This window comes from Peromyscus maniculatus, chromosome 11, assembly GCF_049852395.1.
Source record: "Peromyscus maniculatus bairdii isolate BWxNUB_F1_BW_parent chromosome 11, HU_Pman_BW_mat_3.1, whole genome shotgun sequence".
Lineage (NCBI taxonomy): Eukaryota > Metazoa > Chordata > Mammalia > Rodentia > Cricetidae > Peromyscus > Peromyscus maniculatus.
The window spans coordinates 83899997-83920000 of record NC_134862.1 but is presented as its reverse complement, the minus strand read 5'-3'; the positions used below and the strand labels follow the sequence as shown (position 1 = coordinate 83920000).

The 20004-nt window shown below is 37.7% G+C and overlaps 1 protein-coding gene across 6 annotated transcripts in view; it reads left to right on the top strand.

Annotated features, from left to right (window-relative positions):
• Rgs7 (regulator of G protein signaling 7) overlaps positions 1-20004 on the top strand; it is a 395639-nt gene that overhangs the window by 309089 nt on the left and 66546 nt on the right. For all 6 annotated transcript variants that reach the window (XM_006993719.4, XM_076548014.1, XM_006993718.4 and 3 more), the window contains one exon: positions 1915-1966. In XM_006993719.4, coding sequence (XP_006993781.1) covers positions 1915-1966 — 52 coding nt within the window. The remainder of the gene's footprint in view (positions 1-1914; positions 1967-20004) is intronic.

The window sequence follows — 20004 nt, the reverse complement described above, 5'->3', positions numbered from 1 at the left end:
CCTCTTGTGGAGTTAGTACATGCACTATTCAGCTAAAAGCTATTGAGTAATGGCTAGAGCTGTTGGAGTGAGTTCTGTAGTAGCAAAGGTAGCTAGCTCTGAAATAACACTCATGCAGTAAAATGTCCTAAAGTCTAGAATAACCATAGAAATATGTAATAAATAACAAACTATAAGGGTTTGTTATTATCTTACAATGTCTATTATTCTAAGTTAAAATTTTTCCTAAGAAAAATCTTTCAATATTAGTGAGAAATGTTGGTTTTTATGGCATTTCTCTGTAATATTCCAAAGTAAAATTCTATTTTTATAGTCATAAGATTCTCACTGAGTATATGGTAAAAGCATAAAGAGAAAAATTAAGAGTTGAAATGAGAACAAAAGATGTCTATTTGACCATATGTCTAGAATAGGTACAGTTTAAAGCTAGTTAATCAATATGCTTATACATGGATGCACACACACACACACACACACACACACACACACACACACACACACACCCCAAAAATGAAGCAACACCAAGCAACCAGTGCTCCCTGAGAGACTTCTCAAAAGCAGAGCCCTGCATGAAAGCAGTCTTTCACTACTTCATTCCCTCGTGGCTTTACTGGAGTCTGGGTTCAATTTAATTTCCAAGAAATCAAATCTTCAAACTTCTGTCTCCCACAGAGTTAAGTGTGATTGGAGAGGATAAGAGTGTTTCATATACATCTTCCTACCCCTCTTAATCTAGTGGTTCAGTCTTTTTTTCTTCCAAATCCCTACTGTGATTTTGTTCATATGTGCACAGAACTACTATTAGTAGCCTTCTTTATCATACTGAATTTCAAAGAAGCAGAGGCCAAGTCGAGATCCTGGTGGTCTCAGACCATTTTGGAAAAAGGCCCTCTCCTAAGGACTCAATCATTTCTCCACAGGATCCCTTTCTACATCTTTAAGAATCATTTTGCTAGAAAGTAAAATTATCAGACAGTCAGAAATTGCCCAAAATATGTTCATTGCACATAAATGATCAGTATAGTTAGTTAATACATATAATCAACCCACTATATGTACATCTACAGCCACTGGTCCTCCAAGTTCCTGTGTCATCCCCATTTCAACAAATGGTGTTTCTTATAAAGTTCTATGGTCATGAGTCTTTGTGTCAGGTCCAGCTATCAGGGCTAGAAAAATCCTGGGGAAATAAAACATGTTAATTATCTTAAGGTTTTTATTGCAAATTTGTATTTCAGTCAGTGTATTTCCAGAATTTTACAGAATCAGAATTCTGTCTATTGTTAATCATATCAAAGGTATTATTAGTTTAAAAAATGATCTCTGGTTTGTACCATTTAAAAATTTACAGCAATAAATGAAAGAATGTTTTTATAAGTAAAGGTCAAAGGATGCTATCATCATGTTGAATAATGTTGGAAGCTGCATTACAAAATTAAAATATCCCAGCAAATGATTCACAAATCTTAGAAATTATTCTAAATTTTTAGAATCCATGAAAATCAGAAAGGAGACATGACATGTGGGAAGAAGTCACTGTATTTAAACATGGTTCATTCTGAATCTTCTGAACATAACATTCTGCTTTCAGTCCCCTCTGTGGCTGAAACAGAACCTTTTGTTTGGATAATGCAGTCCTCTCCTTTAACCTTCCATCTTTTGGTGCAAGATGATAGAAAATGAGCACCGTTTTAAAGCCCTGCTGGGGTTTGGCAAATCTGAAGGCTGGGAAATTCGTCAGTGCATGTAGATGAGAACCTTATAATATCTTTCTGTCAGCTTTCTCTGGGTTTAAAACGTATGTTATCAGGAATGTAGTCTAGATAGCCACTGAAGATAATCATAGACCATACACCAGAAAGTCTGCTAAATATTTATATGTCTAACCAAGACTCCTCTTTTTTTCTTCCATAGACACCCTATTTTTGGCCATCAAATTGTTGGGAGCCAGAAAACACAGACTATGGTCAGTGCAATGCTCTTTATTTTGTCCTTAGCCACTTAAGTGTCTGTACACCAAGTACATGAATTCTGTTGCTTTTGTTCATTTAGAGAGGAAAGCACAATTCTTGGCATGGATCAATAATGATAACACCCAATTTATGCATGGCTTCATTTGGCAAGTCACCAGACTTGATGGCAGCTCTTCTACAGTACAATGCTCTTTCTATCTGTTAAAGAAAAGCTCCTACTTATATTAGAGTGCAAGAAACAAGCCTCAGATGGTTATGGTTAGTTTTTCATAGCATCCTATGTATCTAGGAATAGAGACAAATGGTTCCAGAGAGACAAAGTCCTAGCTCTCCTTCAGTTCTCCCACTCAGCTATGAAGTTTGTTTTTTGTTTGTTTGTTTTGTAAAAACAAAACAAAAACCCTCTGGCTCCCGATACTTCTAGTTTGCTCACTGTTAGCGAGACATCATATGATTGTACACCAGAAAGTTATGTTAAACATTTAAAGGCCACTGACAAGCCAAAGAAAATGTACAATAGCAAATCTAATCCTAATAAATCAAATTCAGTGATCTGAAGATAACTCAAGCTCAATAATAAAGATTTCAATGAAGCTCTATTAGGAAAAATTTTTGTCCCTAGAAAGTGTTCATCTTCATGCATTTTCCTATAGGTGACACTTTTATGAAACAAGATTGGACAAATTTTAAATGCCATGTCTACAAATGTTTATTGAAAACCATTCCTGTGCCTTGTTATAGAAGATATTGGCCATCTATAGGTGTCTGGCTTAACAGTGCAATTGAGTAGCTCATAGCCTAGAAAAGAAAGTAGAATCCTACAAAGAGTTTTGGTAAACTGTCATGTTAATATGCCATTGGCATGTATAAAATGATATGCAAGTTTTAGCCGGGTGTTGGTGGCGCATGCCTTTAATCCCAGCACTTGGGAGGCAGAGGCACGTGGATCTCTGTGAGTTCTAGGCCAGCCTGGTCTACAGAGTGAGTTCCCGGAACGGTGCAAAGCTACACAGAGAAACCCTGTCTCCAAAAACAAACAAGCAAACAAACAAATAAATGATATGGAATTTTAAAAGAATAAAAGATTGACCATATTTGGTGGTGATGTGTGGTATCTCAGAATGATTTTCATAAAAGAACTTGTAACATCTAAGCCAAATTTTAAAGTAGGAAGAAGAAATTTACTTGGTTTCATAGTTACTGTTCTATTGCTGTGAAGACACACCATGACCAAGGCAATTTATAAAGGAAGGCATTTAATTGGGAACTTGCTTACAGAGAGTTAATGATCATCATGGTGGGGAGCATGGCATCTGGTGAGAGCATGGTGCTGGAGCAGTAACTAAGAACTTTATACCCTAATCCACAGGCAATAGGTAATGAGAGAGCAGGATTGGGCCCGGTGTAGACTTTTGAAACCTCAAAGCCACAGTGGCATAACTCCCCCACCAAGGCCATGCCTTCTAATCATTCCCAGACAGTTCTATTAACTGGAGAACAAGCATTCAAACATGATTCTATGGGGGCCATTCTCATTCAAACCACCACATGTGGTGATGAGACATGAAATCATTTAAAGAAGTATCTTAGGGTTTTTATTGCTGTGACGAAGCACAATGATCAAACATGAACAAAGGCAACTTGGGGAGCACAGGGTTTATTTCACTTCTACTTCCATATTTCAGTTGATCACAGATGGAAGTCATTGCAGGAACACAAACAGGGCTGGAGGTCCTAGAGGCAGGAGGCCATAGAGGAGTGCTGCTTACTGATTTGCTCTTCATGGCTTGTGAAGTCTGCTTCCTTTCCTCTGTCACCCAATACCACCATCACAGGGGTTGCAGTGCCCACTGTGGACTGGGCCCTCCTACATCATTCACTAATTAAGAAGATGCCTTATAAACTTGCCTATATCCTAGTCTCATGGAAGCATTTCCTCAATTGAGATGCCCTCCTCTCAAATGACTCTAGCCTATGACAAGTTGGCATAAAACTAGCCATCACAGCAAGAACAAATACTATAATAAGCAAAAGCAGTGAGAAACTTCACAGTAGCTTGGCTTTCTTTGTAACTTCCCCTGGAGAGACATCTTCAGAAGGAAGCTGTAGGAAAATCCATAGCAAATGTTTAGAATTATCCTTCTTAGTGGTCATTGTAGGAACATTAATTTAACAAGTTACCCCAGAATGGCCAGGTGCTGCAGATGGTATTCAAACATACAAACAGGAAAAAGTACTTTATACAATACTGTCAAATTAACAGAGAAATGACATCATTCTATTACCTGAGTGGAAATGCCCATTTCTTCATCTGTCACTCACAGTCCTCAAAAGTGAAACCCTTACAGAAAGTTGAGAAACAACTGCTGATGTGTTGGTCAGAGTCGGAGCTTCCTGTCAAATGTAGAAATGTGTCTAGGAGCCTACCCAAAGGGTATATGCTATTCTAGTAGAGGCAATACCTCCCAGAGAAAGACTTAGCTCCAATGGTTATTATGACAAAAAGCTAAATGTATGCCTTTAAGGGAAGTGTGACAAACTTCTGCATCTCTGGTTGCTACTTCTCAAACTAGGTTAGAGATCTTGACTTTGAGAAATGATTGGAATAATTCATAATGATATACCTAAGGAGACTGGCATCACTCCTGTTCCAATCTCACTAAATATAAACTAGTGATTTTTGTTCCTCATTATTGTTACCCATCATACACAATGCCTCTGTTCCCTATTATAAATAGAATTCTTTTTCATTCATCTATTTATTTACATCTCTGCTGCAGCTTCCCCCCATCCTCCCCTGTCAGTCTCTCCTCCCCATTCTCTCTATTCCACTCCCCAATCCCCTCCTCTTTCATTTCCATCCAGGAGATGAAAGTATCAATGAGACATTGTATATTAAGTTGCAGTAAGACTAAGCCCTCCCCATGTATTAAGGCTGGGCAAGGCAACCTGGTATGAGAAGTAGGGTCCCAAAAGCCAATTAAAAAAAAAAGTCAGAGACAGCTCTTGTTCCTGCTGTTAGGAGCCCCACAAAGGACCAAGCTACACAATTGTAATATACATGCAGAGTGCCTAGGTCAGTCTCATGCAGGCTCCCTGGTAGTCAGTTAAGTCTCTTCAAGCCCCTATGAGGCCACGTTAGTTGAGTATGTGAGCCTTTCCATGGTGTCCTTGACCCCTCTGGTTCCTACACTCCTTTCTCCTTCTCCTCTGTGGGATTACCGAACTCTACCTAATGTTTGGCTATGGGTCTCTGCATCTGCCTCCATCAGCTGCTGGATGATGCCTTAAAGATTATGCTTATTCTTGGTGGCTCTCTCTTCCAATATTTGTCTTTTTCATTTGGCATTTAGAGTGATCACAATTGCAGTACATGTCTAATGAGTTGGTAGTAGATTTATGTTTCCATGCTGTGCCTGAGGAAAAGCCATGATCTCTACAATGCATCACTCATAGAACATGCTTCATAGTGGGTATTCACCATGCCTCATGTCCTTTAGCTTTATACCAACTCTCACTGGTATCCACAGAAGAGGGGATAGTCTCCTGAAATGTTTCTCAAAGCCCAGCCAGTCTATGTGTAAACTAACTGGAATCATATTGTTAAATTATCCCATTTGTGTTTTCCTGATTAATTCATATTCTGGTTTATTTTGTAGCTTGCTTACTTATTAAACATCAACATAAGGATGTTTAGTTTTCCATGCCATGTAGCAGGCTTCCTTGTACTGCCAGCCCTCAAATCATGACACAGAGACTTAATATTAGTTATGAATGCTTGGCCTTATCTTATGCTTGTCCCACTAGTTCTTATAACTCAACTGAACCTGTTTCTCTTCAACTACATTTTGCCTCAGGGCTTTTTACCTTTCTTTCATTCTGTGTGTCCTACTTTTCCTGCTTCCTGCATGTCTGGCTGACTGGCTGCTGCCTGGTTTGCTGGCCCTGGGCAATCCCCTCTTGTTCTCCTTCATTCTCTCTTCTCTTCTTTCTTGAGCCTAGATTCCTTCTCCTACTTATTCCCTTTGCCTACCAGCTCCACCTATCCCTCTACTGCCTAGCTATTGGTTGCTCAGCTTTTTATTAGGCCAATCAGGTGCCTTAGGCAGGCAAAGCAACATATCTTTACATTGTTAAACAAAGAAAGCTCAAACAAATGTAACATATCTCTATATCATTAAACAATGCAACATAAACAAATATAACACACCTTTACATATTTAAAGTAATATTCTGCAACATAAACAAATGTAATACATTTTTACATAACGAAATAGTATTCCACAATAAGGGCTTAAATTCTTAGGTGCAAATGAATTGCACTATCAGTTTGAATTACTCCAGTCTTTCATTTTCTGCTTCTATTTATTTAAAATATACCCTTAAAAACCCCTTCTCTAAAAGGATATTGATGATATGGCATGCTTGGGCTTTAAGGTCTAAAGTATGGTGACTAGGCTGTATTTTCTAAGACACCATTGTGGCATAGGAGCACAAGAAGTGGTTGTATTGTTCTATTTTAACTTTATTGTTTGAGATACATGTTCTCTAAATATCCCAAACTGACCTCAGTCTACAATCCACCTGCCTTATCCCTGAATGCTGAGATTAGAAACAAGACTTACTATGTGAAACTGTAAAGAAAGTCTTTAAGTTTTTCTCTTATTCTTGGCATCTTTACCTCCTTTCCCATCACCAAACGACCTTATTCTATGTTATTTAGAACACAAACCTCTATAGATCAGTCCATATGGAAAATCATGTTTTTATAGTTATCTTGGCACTATATTGATTGTTTTTAAACAGCTAAAATAAGCCAATATGGACCACATCTACATGAACTTCATTCTTAGAAAATCAAGGTGGGTGAGAATTTGCATATTGTTTGTGGAAATACAAAAAATAATTGCAATCCAAACCCATAATAGTGTTGAGAATGTGTTTCTATGGATGCATTTGCATCAGTCAGGGTGAGACTTGGGCTTGCAGTAAGGGATGGAGACCAACACACAAGGAAGCACAGAACAACTTTGGTGGGAAATAGATGGTGTCAGTGGTGGCAAAGAGAAGCAGATACCAGAAAGGGGCTTTGCTGGTAGCTCTGGCTGTTTGCATTGTGTGTGAAGAGTCTAGAAAATGAATTTCAATGATTGAATATCCAATGTCCAGATAGGAGTTTTGTCTGTTTGCTTTCATTTTATTTAGACAAGAGTTGCATACTCCAACTTCAGATTCCCTATGGAGTCTATTATGTCTAGGTTAGTCTCAAATTAGAAATCTATCTGCCACAGCCTCATGATTTTTAGGATATAAGCATGTGCTGCCATGTCCAGCTAAATAGGATTTTAAGCCCAAGAATTAGAACTTTCCCTTAAGGACAAAAGTCCTACCTGGCTCATTTCATTTACTCCATCCATATTCTAGCCCTGCCTTTAAATTTTTGATACATTATTCATTGTGGAATTTTTAACAATAATTTTTCTTGTTTTAAATAGCATGTTCAAATATTGTTGACCTTGATTACTGAGAACTTTGTTTTCTCTGGAGATGTTAATGAAGCTAATGATGCATTTGGTTCTTGGGCCATCTTTGATGACATACATGATCATGTGGATGAGTATGACAATCAAAGCCTGCATTGAATGACCTAGGAATATATAGCTCAAAGGAAAACACTGAAGGTTTAGTATGGAAGAGCTGTGATGTATAGAGGAGAGAAGTTTCTGGTGTGCTTCTGAAACCAACACATGGCACTTACAGAAAGAAACATTGAATATAAGGCACTTCTGTCAACAAAGCTTACATTCCCATTACCTGAGAGGACAAGGACTTGTGCCTCAGTACTATTCAATGACTTTCCGACATTTCTCTAGGATGATGTAGAGGTTTTCAGACCTACACAGAGAGATTATGCTTGGTGGCATTAAACAACCACATTAAGACTAACTTACACTTGCCAAAAGCATGCTAAAGTGATATAAGACATAAGGGGGAGCTAAGGCATTTTTCTTAGATAGTAAAAAGGGTCCAGTCCAAACAAAGCATTTGTATTGGCACACCATGGCAACAATATTGACATAATTACCGCTTTGTGTTAAACAGTAATTGTTCCTTAAGGAACAGGTTTAAAACTGATCAGTTACCATTGACAGAAAGCTTACTGTGTCCGAACATTTGTGTTTGAGAGAGGGACGGTGGGAACTTATGGACTAATATAAAACAACTTCAAAGCAGGCAAATAAACAAAATCGAATTGATAGTCTGTAAGGCTTCAGAACTGTGGATCAAATAGCTGATAACAATGCCTGATATACATTAATATGTTAATAATTATCTTATCTATGGTATTGAGATGGTGAGGGCTCAAGATGATGTGGAAAGGGAAAGAATTCTAATTTTTAAAATTGGAAATTATTTATTCTTGATTCATCATATTGCAATGCTTTCAAATAGGTCTGTCCAATTACCAAAACTGTACTTTATTCAGTGTGGCAGTAACTATATTTATTATATAACAATTCCCATCTTAGAAGTGCCTTGAAAAAGCATCCACCATTCTAATTTATCTTCCTCAATAGAATCTCTCAATCCATGGCCATTTGCTTCTAATATCTGTCAATGTTATGTGTGTTTAGAAAAATTAATAGACTTCAGTCACTACTGATGCAATGGATTTTAAAGAGATAATAATGGGGTATTATCCTTTTAAGTATAAAGATACAGATAGATTAAAAGTAAAGTAATAGATTAAATATATGCCATGTTACAGTAATTGAAATAACTCTACAGTAGATATTTTAGTCACTATGTTATTGCTGTGAAGAGACACCATGACCAAGGCACTCTTATAAAGGAAAACATTTAACTGGTGACTTTCTTACAGTTTCAGAGGTTTAGTCCATTATCATCATGGTGTGTAGTATGGCAGCCCTCATGGTGCTGGAGCAGAAGCTAAGAGCTACATCTTAATCTGCAGGCGAAGAGAGAAAGACAACTGAGCCTAGCATGGGCTTTTGAAACCTAAGAGCCTACCCCCACCAACACACTTCCCCCAACAAGACCATACCTCCTAATCCTTCTCAAAAAAATGTCACTCCCTGATGACTGAGCATTCAAATATATAAGCCTATAGGAGTCGTTTTTAATCAAACCACCACAAAAGACAAATTATTTTCAAACAAAGTGTGATAAAGCACAGAAGAATTTTAGGGTAGAAAAACTGTCTCTATGAGATTGAAATGGGAGATCAATGTGATTGTACATTTATGGAAATTTACAGAATGCTCAACCCAAAGAACGAACCACCATGCCAACTATAGATTTAAAAATTATTAATTAATATGTAACAGTGGCTCTAACTTAACAAATGTACCATACTAATGTAAGATTAATTACACAGGCAAACGGAAATTACATTGCATAATATAAAACTGCAAATTCTATTCATCTTTTCCATAAATCTCACAGAACTCTAAAACCTGTTTTCTGTAATGAAAATATATCCAAGTACATAGTTTGAACATTTACATATGTATTTGTCCTCTTCAATGCTCTCTACAGTTCCTGATTCTGTGGCTTGTTATGTTGATTTCTAGGGTGAGCATAACAGGTTATCAGAACCTGTGTGGCTTAAGCAACAGAAATTGATTCTCATAATAATGGCAGGCATCCTCTGCAAATTACTAAGAAACAAACTCCTGTAGAGTTGGCTTCTTCTGAATCTTTGGTTTTCAAAGATCTGACTTCTCACTGTGTCTCACCAGGCTAACTATCTGAGAAGGCTCATCTTTGGCATCTCTTCTCTTCCTAGAAAGATACCAGTTATCTTGGATTAGGGCCCCACTCTTAGGACCCCATTTTACCTTAGCAGTTTCTTTAGTGGCCTTGTCTCCCAGTAAAGTCAAATTCTGAGATTACTGGGAGGTAGAGCATCAGAACATGTATTTGGACAGGGAGATCCAATTCAGCTAAGGTAGAGTCTATTACTGATTTCAGCAATTGTTTAGTCTTCGCTTAAAAATATTTTTGTTTCTTTTTCTCTTCTCTTTTTGTTCTTGCATATATTCAGATTGTTGACTATTTTATTCTATTGACTTTGTTTCAGTTTTGTGGAAGTTTCAATTATTGTTTTGAAGCCCACTTATTTATCAGTCCTGTCTAATCTACTGTAGATGAACTCATAAAAATTTTTAAAATTTATATTTTTTATTAGTTTTTTCTTATCACAGCATCTACATTATTCCTATTCCTTCCTCTCCCTACTCCAACTCTTGATGTGTCTCACTCCTAAATATATGATGTCTTATTTTATTATTATTATTATTATATGTAGACATACACAGTTATTTATTTATGCTGAGGGAAATGTGGAATTTCCCCTGTCCTGGTTGGCATTATCAACTGGCATCATTAAGATGGTCTTTAAGTTCTTGATTTATCTTCTTCCTTTTCTTTTTTTCTTAGAATTCTCATCTATGTGATTGCATATCTCACATGTTCTTACACACCACTAGCTTTTCTATGAAAATATTTGTATTTTAATCATAGTTATTTTTAGTTTTATGTCTGAAGTACATCAACTATTCTGTTTTGGGATAACATTCACATACAGGCTTTGTTCAAAGATTTTGTCCTTCAGCATGCATTGGGATTTTTTTTTTATTGAAAACAGAACATACTATACTAAATAGATGAAATTAAGTCAATACATCTTCAGTGTGAGGGGTTATGCTTTCTGGCTAAGAAATTATTTTACTATCTTCTCGACCTGTGGGTTTTGTAGACTAGACCTTCGGTTATTGTTTTAGCCCTCTCTCCTTTTGCTTTCTTGAGTTTCTCTAGAATTTTCTTCTTCTTAAACCAGGTCTGACATATGTCACTCTTTCAGTCATACTCCCCTGCTCTTATGTAAGGGACCAGTTGATACCTGGTAGGTACAGGGGAAGAAGTCTCACTGTGCAATCTTACAATTAGAACTCAAACTTACAGTGATGCTGGCAAGTGACCTGCACAACTGTGATTTGGTCTTTTCAAAATTTCTTTACACTTAAGTGTCGTATGAAGACCAGAATGGGGGTGGTGGCATCCTCTCCCTATACTCCAGGCACTTAAATCAGACCCTATTAAATGCAAAATGCTCTGGGTGTGTTTCAGAATGCTGGCTTTTCCCCACTTTGTTGACAGTATGAGGGAATTTTTATCCCATCCTCATCATAGAACACGATAGGATTCTTGTGGGTAAAAGTTAGAAAGATACTGTAGCCCTCCTAAAACTGCTTCCTGACCTCAAAGGAGGGTTTAGTCTCAGATTTGTCCACAAGGGGCCTCCAGCTATTAGAGTTGCAATGTGAATATTACTGTCTCTGAGGGAGCATCCCCAGGTTGCTATTTTAAGTCACAATTCTCTAGACAGTCCTGTCTGTGTCCCCAAAACCAGGGCTGATGGTTTGTCTTCTGACACCAATCCTTGAGTGGGATAAAAGCTGGCTTGCCCCTTTGTTCACCCCTTTTCACTGTGAGGGTAAATGGGAGTGATAAGTTCCAAATTCCTCTCATGTCATACCTGCTGTTTGAATGCAGAATTTTCTAGAGAAAATGACAAAGTATGACTAAGCATTTTGTGCTTTTTTTATTTTACCTTGTTTCTACTTTTCTATCTTCCTTTTCATTTCATTCCATCATGAGATTGCTTCCTAATATTTGAGGGCAGAGCAAGTTGGTCATGTCTTCTCTCTGTATTTTCCTTTCCTACTGAGAATTCAACCATGACCATCAAAAAGACTGTCATTGCTATTAAAAACATTGTGTAGAAGTGCATCTTTGGGGAAAAATACAAACAAAACAATTTCCAAGGAACAAGTGTTGAGGAAGAAAAAGAAAGCTTTTGTCACTGTCCAAAGTGATTAACCAGCTTTCTCAACTCTTGAAGTTGAGGGGACATACTTGTGACACAGGAATAACGAGAGCAGGCAGCATCTTACTAAAGGGGACTAATGTCTGTGCCTTTCCTGGGACTAGGAAGAGATCTCCAGGGACTTCTTTTTGTTCCTTCCATGGTCTACTGCTTCCAAGTATGGTGACTGGTAAATGTCCTGGGCTTAGCAGCGAGACCCAATTTTACAATTCTAGAACATTCTTCAGTGAGCAATGGGTCCATAGACAATGCTGTCCCAAAGGCTAAGGTATCAACTAGAAAGACATACTACTATGCAGACAGAGGAGCCACACCTTCTGATCTCATTCCAGTCACCATCAGACACCATGACTCAAATACAGAGTCAGTGCAATCAAAGTAGCTTTCAAATAACCTAGACAACTTAAAAATCTCTGATTTTGAAAAAGTGTAGTAAGGTAATCTAATTTATAGATTGAGTGGACTGTCCTATATCTATCTTCATATAAAATAAAACCTTTAATTATTGCATACTTTTTTGCTTGTTATAAGAGGTAATATTAGCATTACAACTCTTTTTTTTTTTTTTTTTTGGTTTTTCAAAACAGGGTTTCTCCATGTAGCTTTGTGCCTTTCCTGGAACTCACTTGGTAGCCCAGGCTGGCCTCGAACTCACAGAGATCCACCTGCCTCTGCCTCCCAAGTGCTGGGATTAAAGGCGTGTGCCACCACCACCCGGCTAAAATTCTTTTATAAAAATAAATATTCATCATGAATATTAATTATTAAAATAGGAAACATATAACAAGCTACATTCTTAAAAAGAAAATGTAGCTTATTTTTATAATAGTAAAAAGTTTACTCATTATCAAGACTATTTAGTAAAAGGAACTAAAATATTTGTGCCATCTGAAGAATGAAAATTATACTTGTAAATTCTTCTTAACAGAAGCTTTTCATGTTTCACAATTTTCTCAATGAAAATTTCAGTTGTTAAAAAAAAGAAAATTTTAGTTGTTAAATAGTCTGTCTAGCTTTTAGGGTTTTATTTCCAAATATTTAAGCACCTGCTTCACAGTCTTGTTCAAATATCTACATGTAAGACTATTTACATAAAAGAATATTACAAAAGCATATAAATGTGTTGGTTATAGAACTTGTATCACTCCAAATCCAGTACACAAATAGTTATCCAAATGGAAAGAGAACTATTTTAAGTGTGATATCAATAAAATAAATACGTAAATCCCACCAGTGTTTGGAGGGTGCCCCCAGTTCAAAATCTGATCTCTAGAGATGTATTCAGTTATACTGAAAATTGTTCCACAAATCTCTGACCCACCAGCTTGGGAATATTTACTTATTTGTCTCTATATATAAGAAACAAGCCTACTGACTTGGGCATGATAATACTTACTGGTCTGTCTTATTGGGCTCCTTCTTTCTTTATGAGTGTATCTTTTTACTTTAAATTCTCTGCAAAGCTATAAAAAGGGAAAGAAATGCGTTGTCTATTTCATAGTAATATACATTAAGTTCTTAAATGTCTAACTAGTATCAATATTACTTTTGTCTTTACATCATTATTTAGATATTAAGCAAGAAATAATGTTCTATGATCGAGGTCATAAATATACATATGTAAGTATAATGTGTGTAGGTTCAGCGGTTGACTATTCTATGAGTGTAACTCTGACTTACCCATATCAATAGGAGTGATTTTAAGTATAAACTCTTGGTGTTTTTCCCAACCAGTTGAGCTTGGGACTATGACTTAGGCTCCCAGTAAACATTATAAATAACCTCCTTAAGGTGTACATAAAAGATTGAAGGCCAGTGACTATTTGGATTTATGGAGACAAATTAGATTGCTTTTCTATTTCTGATGGCTTTCTGCTTTGTCTGATTTTGAATGGTTGTTTCTAATTGTCTAACTACATGTTAACAGATAGTATGGCAGGAGCTTGAATATCCCCTATCCACTCTCATTGGACATTTACAAACATTATCTAATTTTTATCCCTCACAGAAAATCTTTAAAATGTTTCTAGCCATGCTTTATAGATGAGAAAGAGTTAAGAATCAAATGTGTAGAAGTTCTACTCCACTGATATTAATCAAAGGACAGGGCCATGATCCACTGGTCCAGATTGTTTCTCAGCTGGATTGCACACCCATGTAGAGTAGATGAGAAATCTAGGGAGGTGGAATTTTTGGAGGAGTTGTTAGAAAAAGAAATAGGGCAACAAACAATAAGCTGGAACTAATTTGTCAATGAAGTGAAAAACAGAAAAGAAGGAAGAGGGAAAGAAAGAATAAATGAGTGAATGATGGATTTTAGGGGAGGGTTAATTCCTGAAAGATGGCATTAAGTTCTATATGGAAGAAAGCTGAACACCATTAAACAAACTTCCCTGAAGGAGAAGACCTGCAGAGAGAGCAAGATAACACATGTACTTGGCACATGTGTTCAGCTGCTTGTCCAGGCAGAAAGACTCCTAACAAGCAGTCTATTTGGATATTTTTCTATCAATAACTTAGTTTAGAACTGAGTTTCAAACTCTTCTGAATATGACATCTTTGTGTCGATCAAAATATTGTAGTTCCATGGTGTTACCATTAAGGTTTAGATAGAAAAGGAAATGATGATAACAATGTGACAATGTACAGAACCATACATTAGGAAAAGAGATGAGTCTGCTTCACAATGAGGAATGTGGGAACTCACATTTGAACTATAGCATGACCTCGCTCATTTGTGAACTTACTAGACTTTATACAGACATGGCTCATTATATTCTGTGGGATTAATCAATTAATTTATAGCAAAATTAATTGACATGAAATGAACATTGCTTTTCAGTTTAAACCCATGAACATTGTTCTCTGAAAATCATGACCAAATCAGAATGACACTTCTGAGCAGGCATGAAATATCCACTCAGAAGATTAATGTAACTATGTGGTATTGCCATATGTTATAAAGTAGAGACCTCAGTAAGTCTCAGTAGCCAGCTAGCTTCACTTTGTGCGTTCCAATCATAGAGTGACCTATTCGCTTGTCATTGTTCTGTGTAAACTGAAAGAAATCATTACAATGTGAGGACACTTTAGAGCCCAGAACAGTGACTCTCTGTAGATCTTACTTTGAGAATCATGGATTCCAGGTTTGTATGGATTGACAAACTTTCCCCAGCCCAGTTGTTTGGGTGAGCCAAGTAAACCACATTTTCTTATGAATTATTGAGACAAAATACCAAGGAACCCTTTTCAAGCTTTAGTACAATGGGCACAATTCGTGTTAATTCATGGTGAGGGGCCTAGATTGGATGAAAATATTTTGATTTTGGTAGAGTTTTATCTAACAAAGAAGGGATGGAAAGGACACAGGAGACTTAGAAAATATCTAGGTACAAGCAAGTCTCCACTGAATTACTATAGGCTCTTTAGAAAGCATAGTTAGTCTGTCCCTCAATTTCATAAGCTGGTAACTACAAGGAGCATTCTGATCTCCATTAAAATTTTACTAAAGGAAAATTGCTATTCATAGTGGCCACGGTATAAACAATGATAGTCCTGACTTATTAACGAGACTTTTGACCACCACATTTATGATCAAGTGATTTGCCAGAAAAGCCTGTCTTTAATTAAAAGGACCACTCACATGTTCAAGTTCAACTTTTGCTTAATCAAACTGAGGGTGGAGAAAAGTTAGTATTTTGTTTCTACGATGTTTTTGAGTAAGACCAAATCTTTTAATTTTACACTAAGGAGGGAGAAACAATGTAAGGTCCTTGGTAAGGTTTTGAATAGGAAGCCTCCCATTCACCCAGAGGCTCATATATTTTAATGCTTGGTGCCCAGTGGGTAAAACTGTTTGGGAAGGATTCAAAGGTGTGGCCTTGTTGGAAGCAGCGTGTCACTGGAGGCATGCTTTGGAATTTCAAAAACTGGGGCCATCCCCATGTCTCTTTTTCTCTCTGCCCTTGCTTGTGGACCAGATGTGAGTTCTCAGCCACTGCTCCAGTGCCAACCCTGCTTCCAATGTCTGACAGTGAGCATCTGGCTTCCTTCATCCTTAACAGTCAGAGCACAGGATACCTGAACAATCATCCCATCTGGCCATCTCACCGAGGCAGCTGGTATTCTGAGAACTGCAAGACCACCAGGCCAAGCCACATCTCTCACTGGCCATACTAAAATACTGGGGAAAAAATGAGACAATTAGAAAAACACCTGGATCTGTACTTTACAAGACAGACAATAAAGATTTTCTAAAACTTACTAATAATTACCATTATCCAAAGGATATTAAGTGTCCCAAGCGTGTCACACCATTGTATCTGTAGCATTTGTTGTGACTAAATGCACTCTCACGCAGCTGCGCAGCTGACCCAGATTGCTTTCTTGTTAAGATTGTGGTATCAGATTCTTTTCCAAGAGCTTTCTCTTTGAACTGAGAAATATTTTTTCTAAGGCATCCCAGTGTCCTGCCACTGCTCTCCACTTCCTTTGTGAAGCGTTGAGCAGCTCGGAGCTGTTATAATACAAGAAACTGACAATACATTGTTCCCGGGGTCATTGTGCTATTCTCCAAGTTATAGCGCAGTGTAGTACCTCTGGCTAGATTCCCTGGAGGGTGAAGCGTTAGTAAGGCTGGTGAAGGCTTCCAAGGCATGACTCTGATTTAGGTGTATTTTCCAGCTGAGAAAGAGCAATGTTTGCGCTTAGGTTACAAAGAGGGCCTGGGGCTCCTTACCAGATGCCACTTTCAATCCTCAGCTCAGAACTAGATGGAATATAAATACTTTCCAAAATGTAGGTGATTATTATTTAATTTCTCTGGGCAATTTGGAAGAAAGGAAGACCTGAAAGAGGAGGGAATAAGTGCCATTTTTGTTAAAAAATAGAGATGATATTACTTATTTCAATAAAATTGTGACTGTACATAGATTGACCCCAAAATTGCCTTTATCTTTACTCCTCATATTGTGTGTGTGTGCATGTACACATTGGTGTGTGTGTGTGTGTGTGTGTGTGTGTGTGTGTGTGTGTGTGTGTGTTACATAGGCACTATATACATAGGGCAAACAGAAAAAGTAGAAGCAAAGCATGCTTGAAGAAATATAAGGGCCGGGGTTCAAGCAGCAGCTCCATAGAAAAGGCCAAGGTAGGGGGATTAGAAATTCAGGGTTATCTTTGGCTACTTAGGGAATACAAGACCAACCCTGGGATATATGAGACCATATTATTTTTTAAAAATCCCTTTCTATTTCATATGCAAAGAAATACAATAATGCATAGCCTGGGAAAAATGGGATGAAAAAAAATAGAAGTCAGAGTATCTTTTCCAGTTTAAATTAAGATTTTATTTGAAAATTTAGCAAGCATCAGAATAAAATCACCTTCTTACAGCAAAGTTTCTATAATATTTAGACATACATCATAAGAGGATGGAAGGGTCCATATTTGTAATTTTTCAGTTTAAAAAAAACCATTTTTCCCCACCGTCATCAACAATACCAGACTTTACCTTTCTGGTTAAAACAACAAAACACTGTTTTACTACAGTTTGCATTTGAAATGGTTTCTGTCGGAGACCTGCTTTGCAAGGTGGGAAACCAGTACTCTGAAGGAAATCAGCCTTTTAATGGACAAGACCTGCCGTGCAAATTGTTCTAGTGTTGTTGCAACTCCATGTGCATGAGTTTTCAGAGCTGAAATAAGTGGCAGCTTTCTTCAGATATAAAGAAACGGAGGCTAAAGTACGGTAAAAACACATGGCTTAGAGAAAAGTAGCCACTCCATATCGTAAATAATGAACCAGAATGAAAGCACTAAATCCGAAAACCTACAGAGGTCTGAAGAAAACTGGATTGAATGTTGGAAAAGACCAGAGTGTTGACAGGGCCAGTGCCCTGAGAGTGACAGGAAACATAACTTGACAAAGAACTTTGCTGAGACTTGAGATAACACAGGGCTTCAATGTGAAGTCATTGTAACTATACCAAGCCTCCCAAGAAAGCAGTAAGGAAGCTGGGAGAAAAACAAAATGGTATTTCAGAAGTACAGTCACAAGCATGTGAGAAGCCTGAGAAAGAAGTCACTGGTCACCAAGCCACTACACCAATAGAAAAAAATGGGTTTCTGACTGATAGCCATTTTGGGGTACCAGGAAAAGGAAAACCTGAAATTACCACAGAACATTGTTTTATAGCTGGTGTATAGAACACTGAGAAGAGCCTGGTGTGCTAAATAGACAAGCTCAAAGTGAAAAATGAGACATCACCCAAGGAAACTTGAAGCCATAGGGGAGAAGAACAGGTGAACAAGAGGTGTGGGTTAGAGCAATTTTAGTAATTTGTTAGATGATTACAAAGAGAACTGAAAATGTCAGAAAATAAAATAGAATACTGGAATGTTTTCAGGAAGATTTGAGAAGCAATCCTGTGGATCTTGCATTAATGCAAAATAAAGATGATGTAATCAAAGCCTCAGTAAGCAAGTTGAAATAAATTGGAGGTGATGACTTGATAAATTGAAAGATCAATCCAGAATGTTCAACAGTTGATAGAGACGTTGGGAAATCTGGAAAGCAGGTTCAGAGATAGAGAACATATACTAGGGTGCTCAGGAGAGCAGTGGTCACTGAAGGAAGAGTTGATGTCATGTCCTAGTCAGGGTCTCTGTTGGTGTAAAAGACACCATGACTGTAGCAACTTTTAATAAGGAAAACATTTAATTGAGGTGGAGGCTTACAGTTTCAGAGGCTTAGTTCATTATCATATGGTGGGAAGCATGGCAGGGTGCAGGCAGACATGATACAGGAGAAAAAGCTGAGAGTTCTATATCTGGATGCTCAGGCAGCAGGAAGAGAGGGTGTCACGGTTCCTGGCTTGGGCTTCTGAAACCTCAAAGCCCACCCCCACTGGCACACTTCCTCCAAAAAGGCCACACCTCCCAATAGTGCCACTCCCTATGGGGCCATTTTCATTCAAACCACCACAGGCTGTTTTTGGATTGGAGGAATAAGAAAAGGTGTTAAACATTACATTTGAAAGTACTAGGAATGCTAGTTAAAATTCATGAAATTTTAAATTTTTTGTTTTAAAAGTTACATGGGGGACACAATTATCATTCCATGTGTGGAGGTAGAGGATAACTTGAAAGAGCTAGTTGTCTCCTTTCTCCATGTCTATACCAGGAATTGAACTCAGATTGTCAGTGTTGGCAGCCATCACATTTGCCCACTGAGCCATCCCACAGGACAAAGATTTCTGAAAAGTTTAATATATTGTTGATAAATACATCACACAAAGGAAGAGGAGTGGGAGAGGAGAAGGGGACCAGTGACAACACAGGAAAAAGAGTTCACTGTCCTTTTGTTGGCTTCATTTCCTTAAATGGAGACCATCTCACAATGTCTCTGTGATGGGTCTCAGATTCACAGGCATACGGAATTGAATTTTTTGTATAAGAATTTGTGTGTTTTGTATGTTCAGGGTGCATACATATTAGTGTGCTGGTGTATGTGCCGTGGATGTGCATGTGGGGGGCAGGGCAGTGTGATGGATGTTTTTCTCTACACCAATCAGGCTTAATATCTTGAGACAGAGTTTCTCGCTGAACTAGAACTTTGCAGTTGGATATAAGCTGGCTGGTCAGTGAGCTCTTGGAATCCTATCTCCACCCACAGTGCTGGTGTTAAAAGCCCACAATAGACATGCCCAGCTTTTTGTGAGGTAGCTGGGGCCAGATGTGCATGCTTGAGCAGGCGCTTTTACCCACTGAGCCATCTCCACAAATCCAGGGATATTCTATTTTTGAAAAATGGAGCTATGTCATTCTTTAGAATTAAATTAATAATAATTTAGTAAATGTTTTGTAAACTCCCAAATCACTGAGGTTTCACCTAAGTATCCATTAAACATAGACTGCATTTGAGTCTCAAAGCAGATCTAAGAAGCAACAATAGACTGACGTACCATACTTTCCATATGTTTCTCAACATCGCTCCTTTCTTTCCCTGCATAGACTAAAATGAAGAAAGGCAAAGCTGGCAGCGCGTAGACAGAAACACAGAAAGGAGTGGAAACAACAGACAGTGCAGAGCCCCACTACCTTGAATGGAATCAGTCA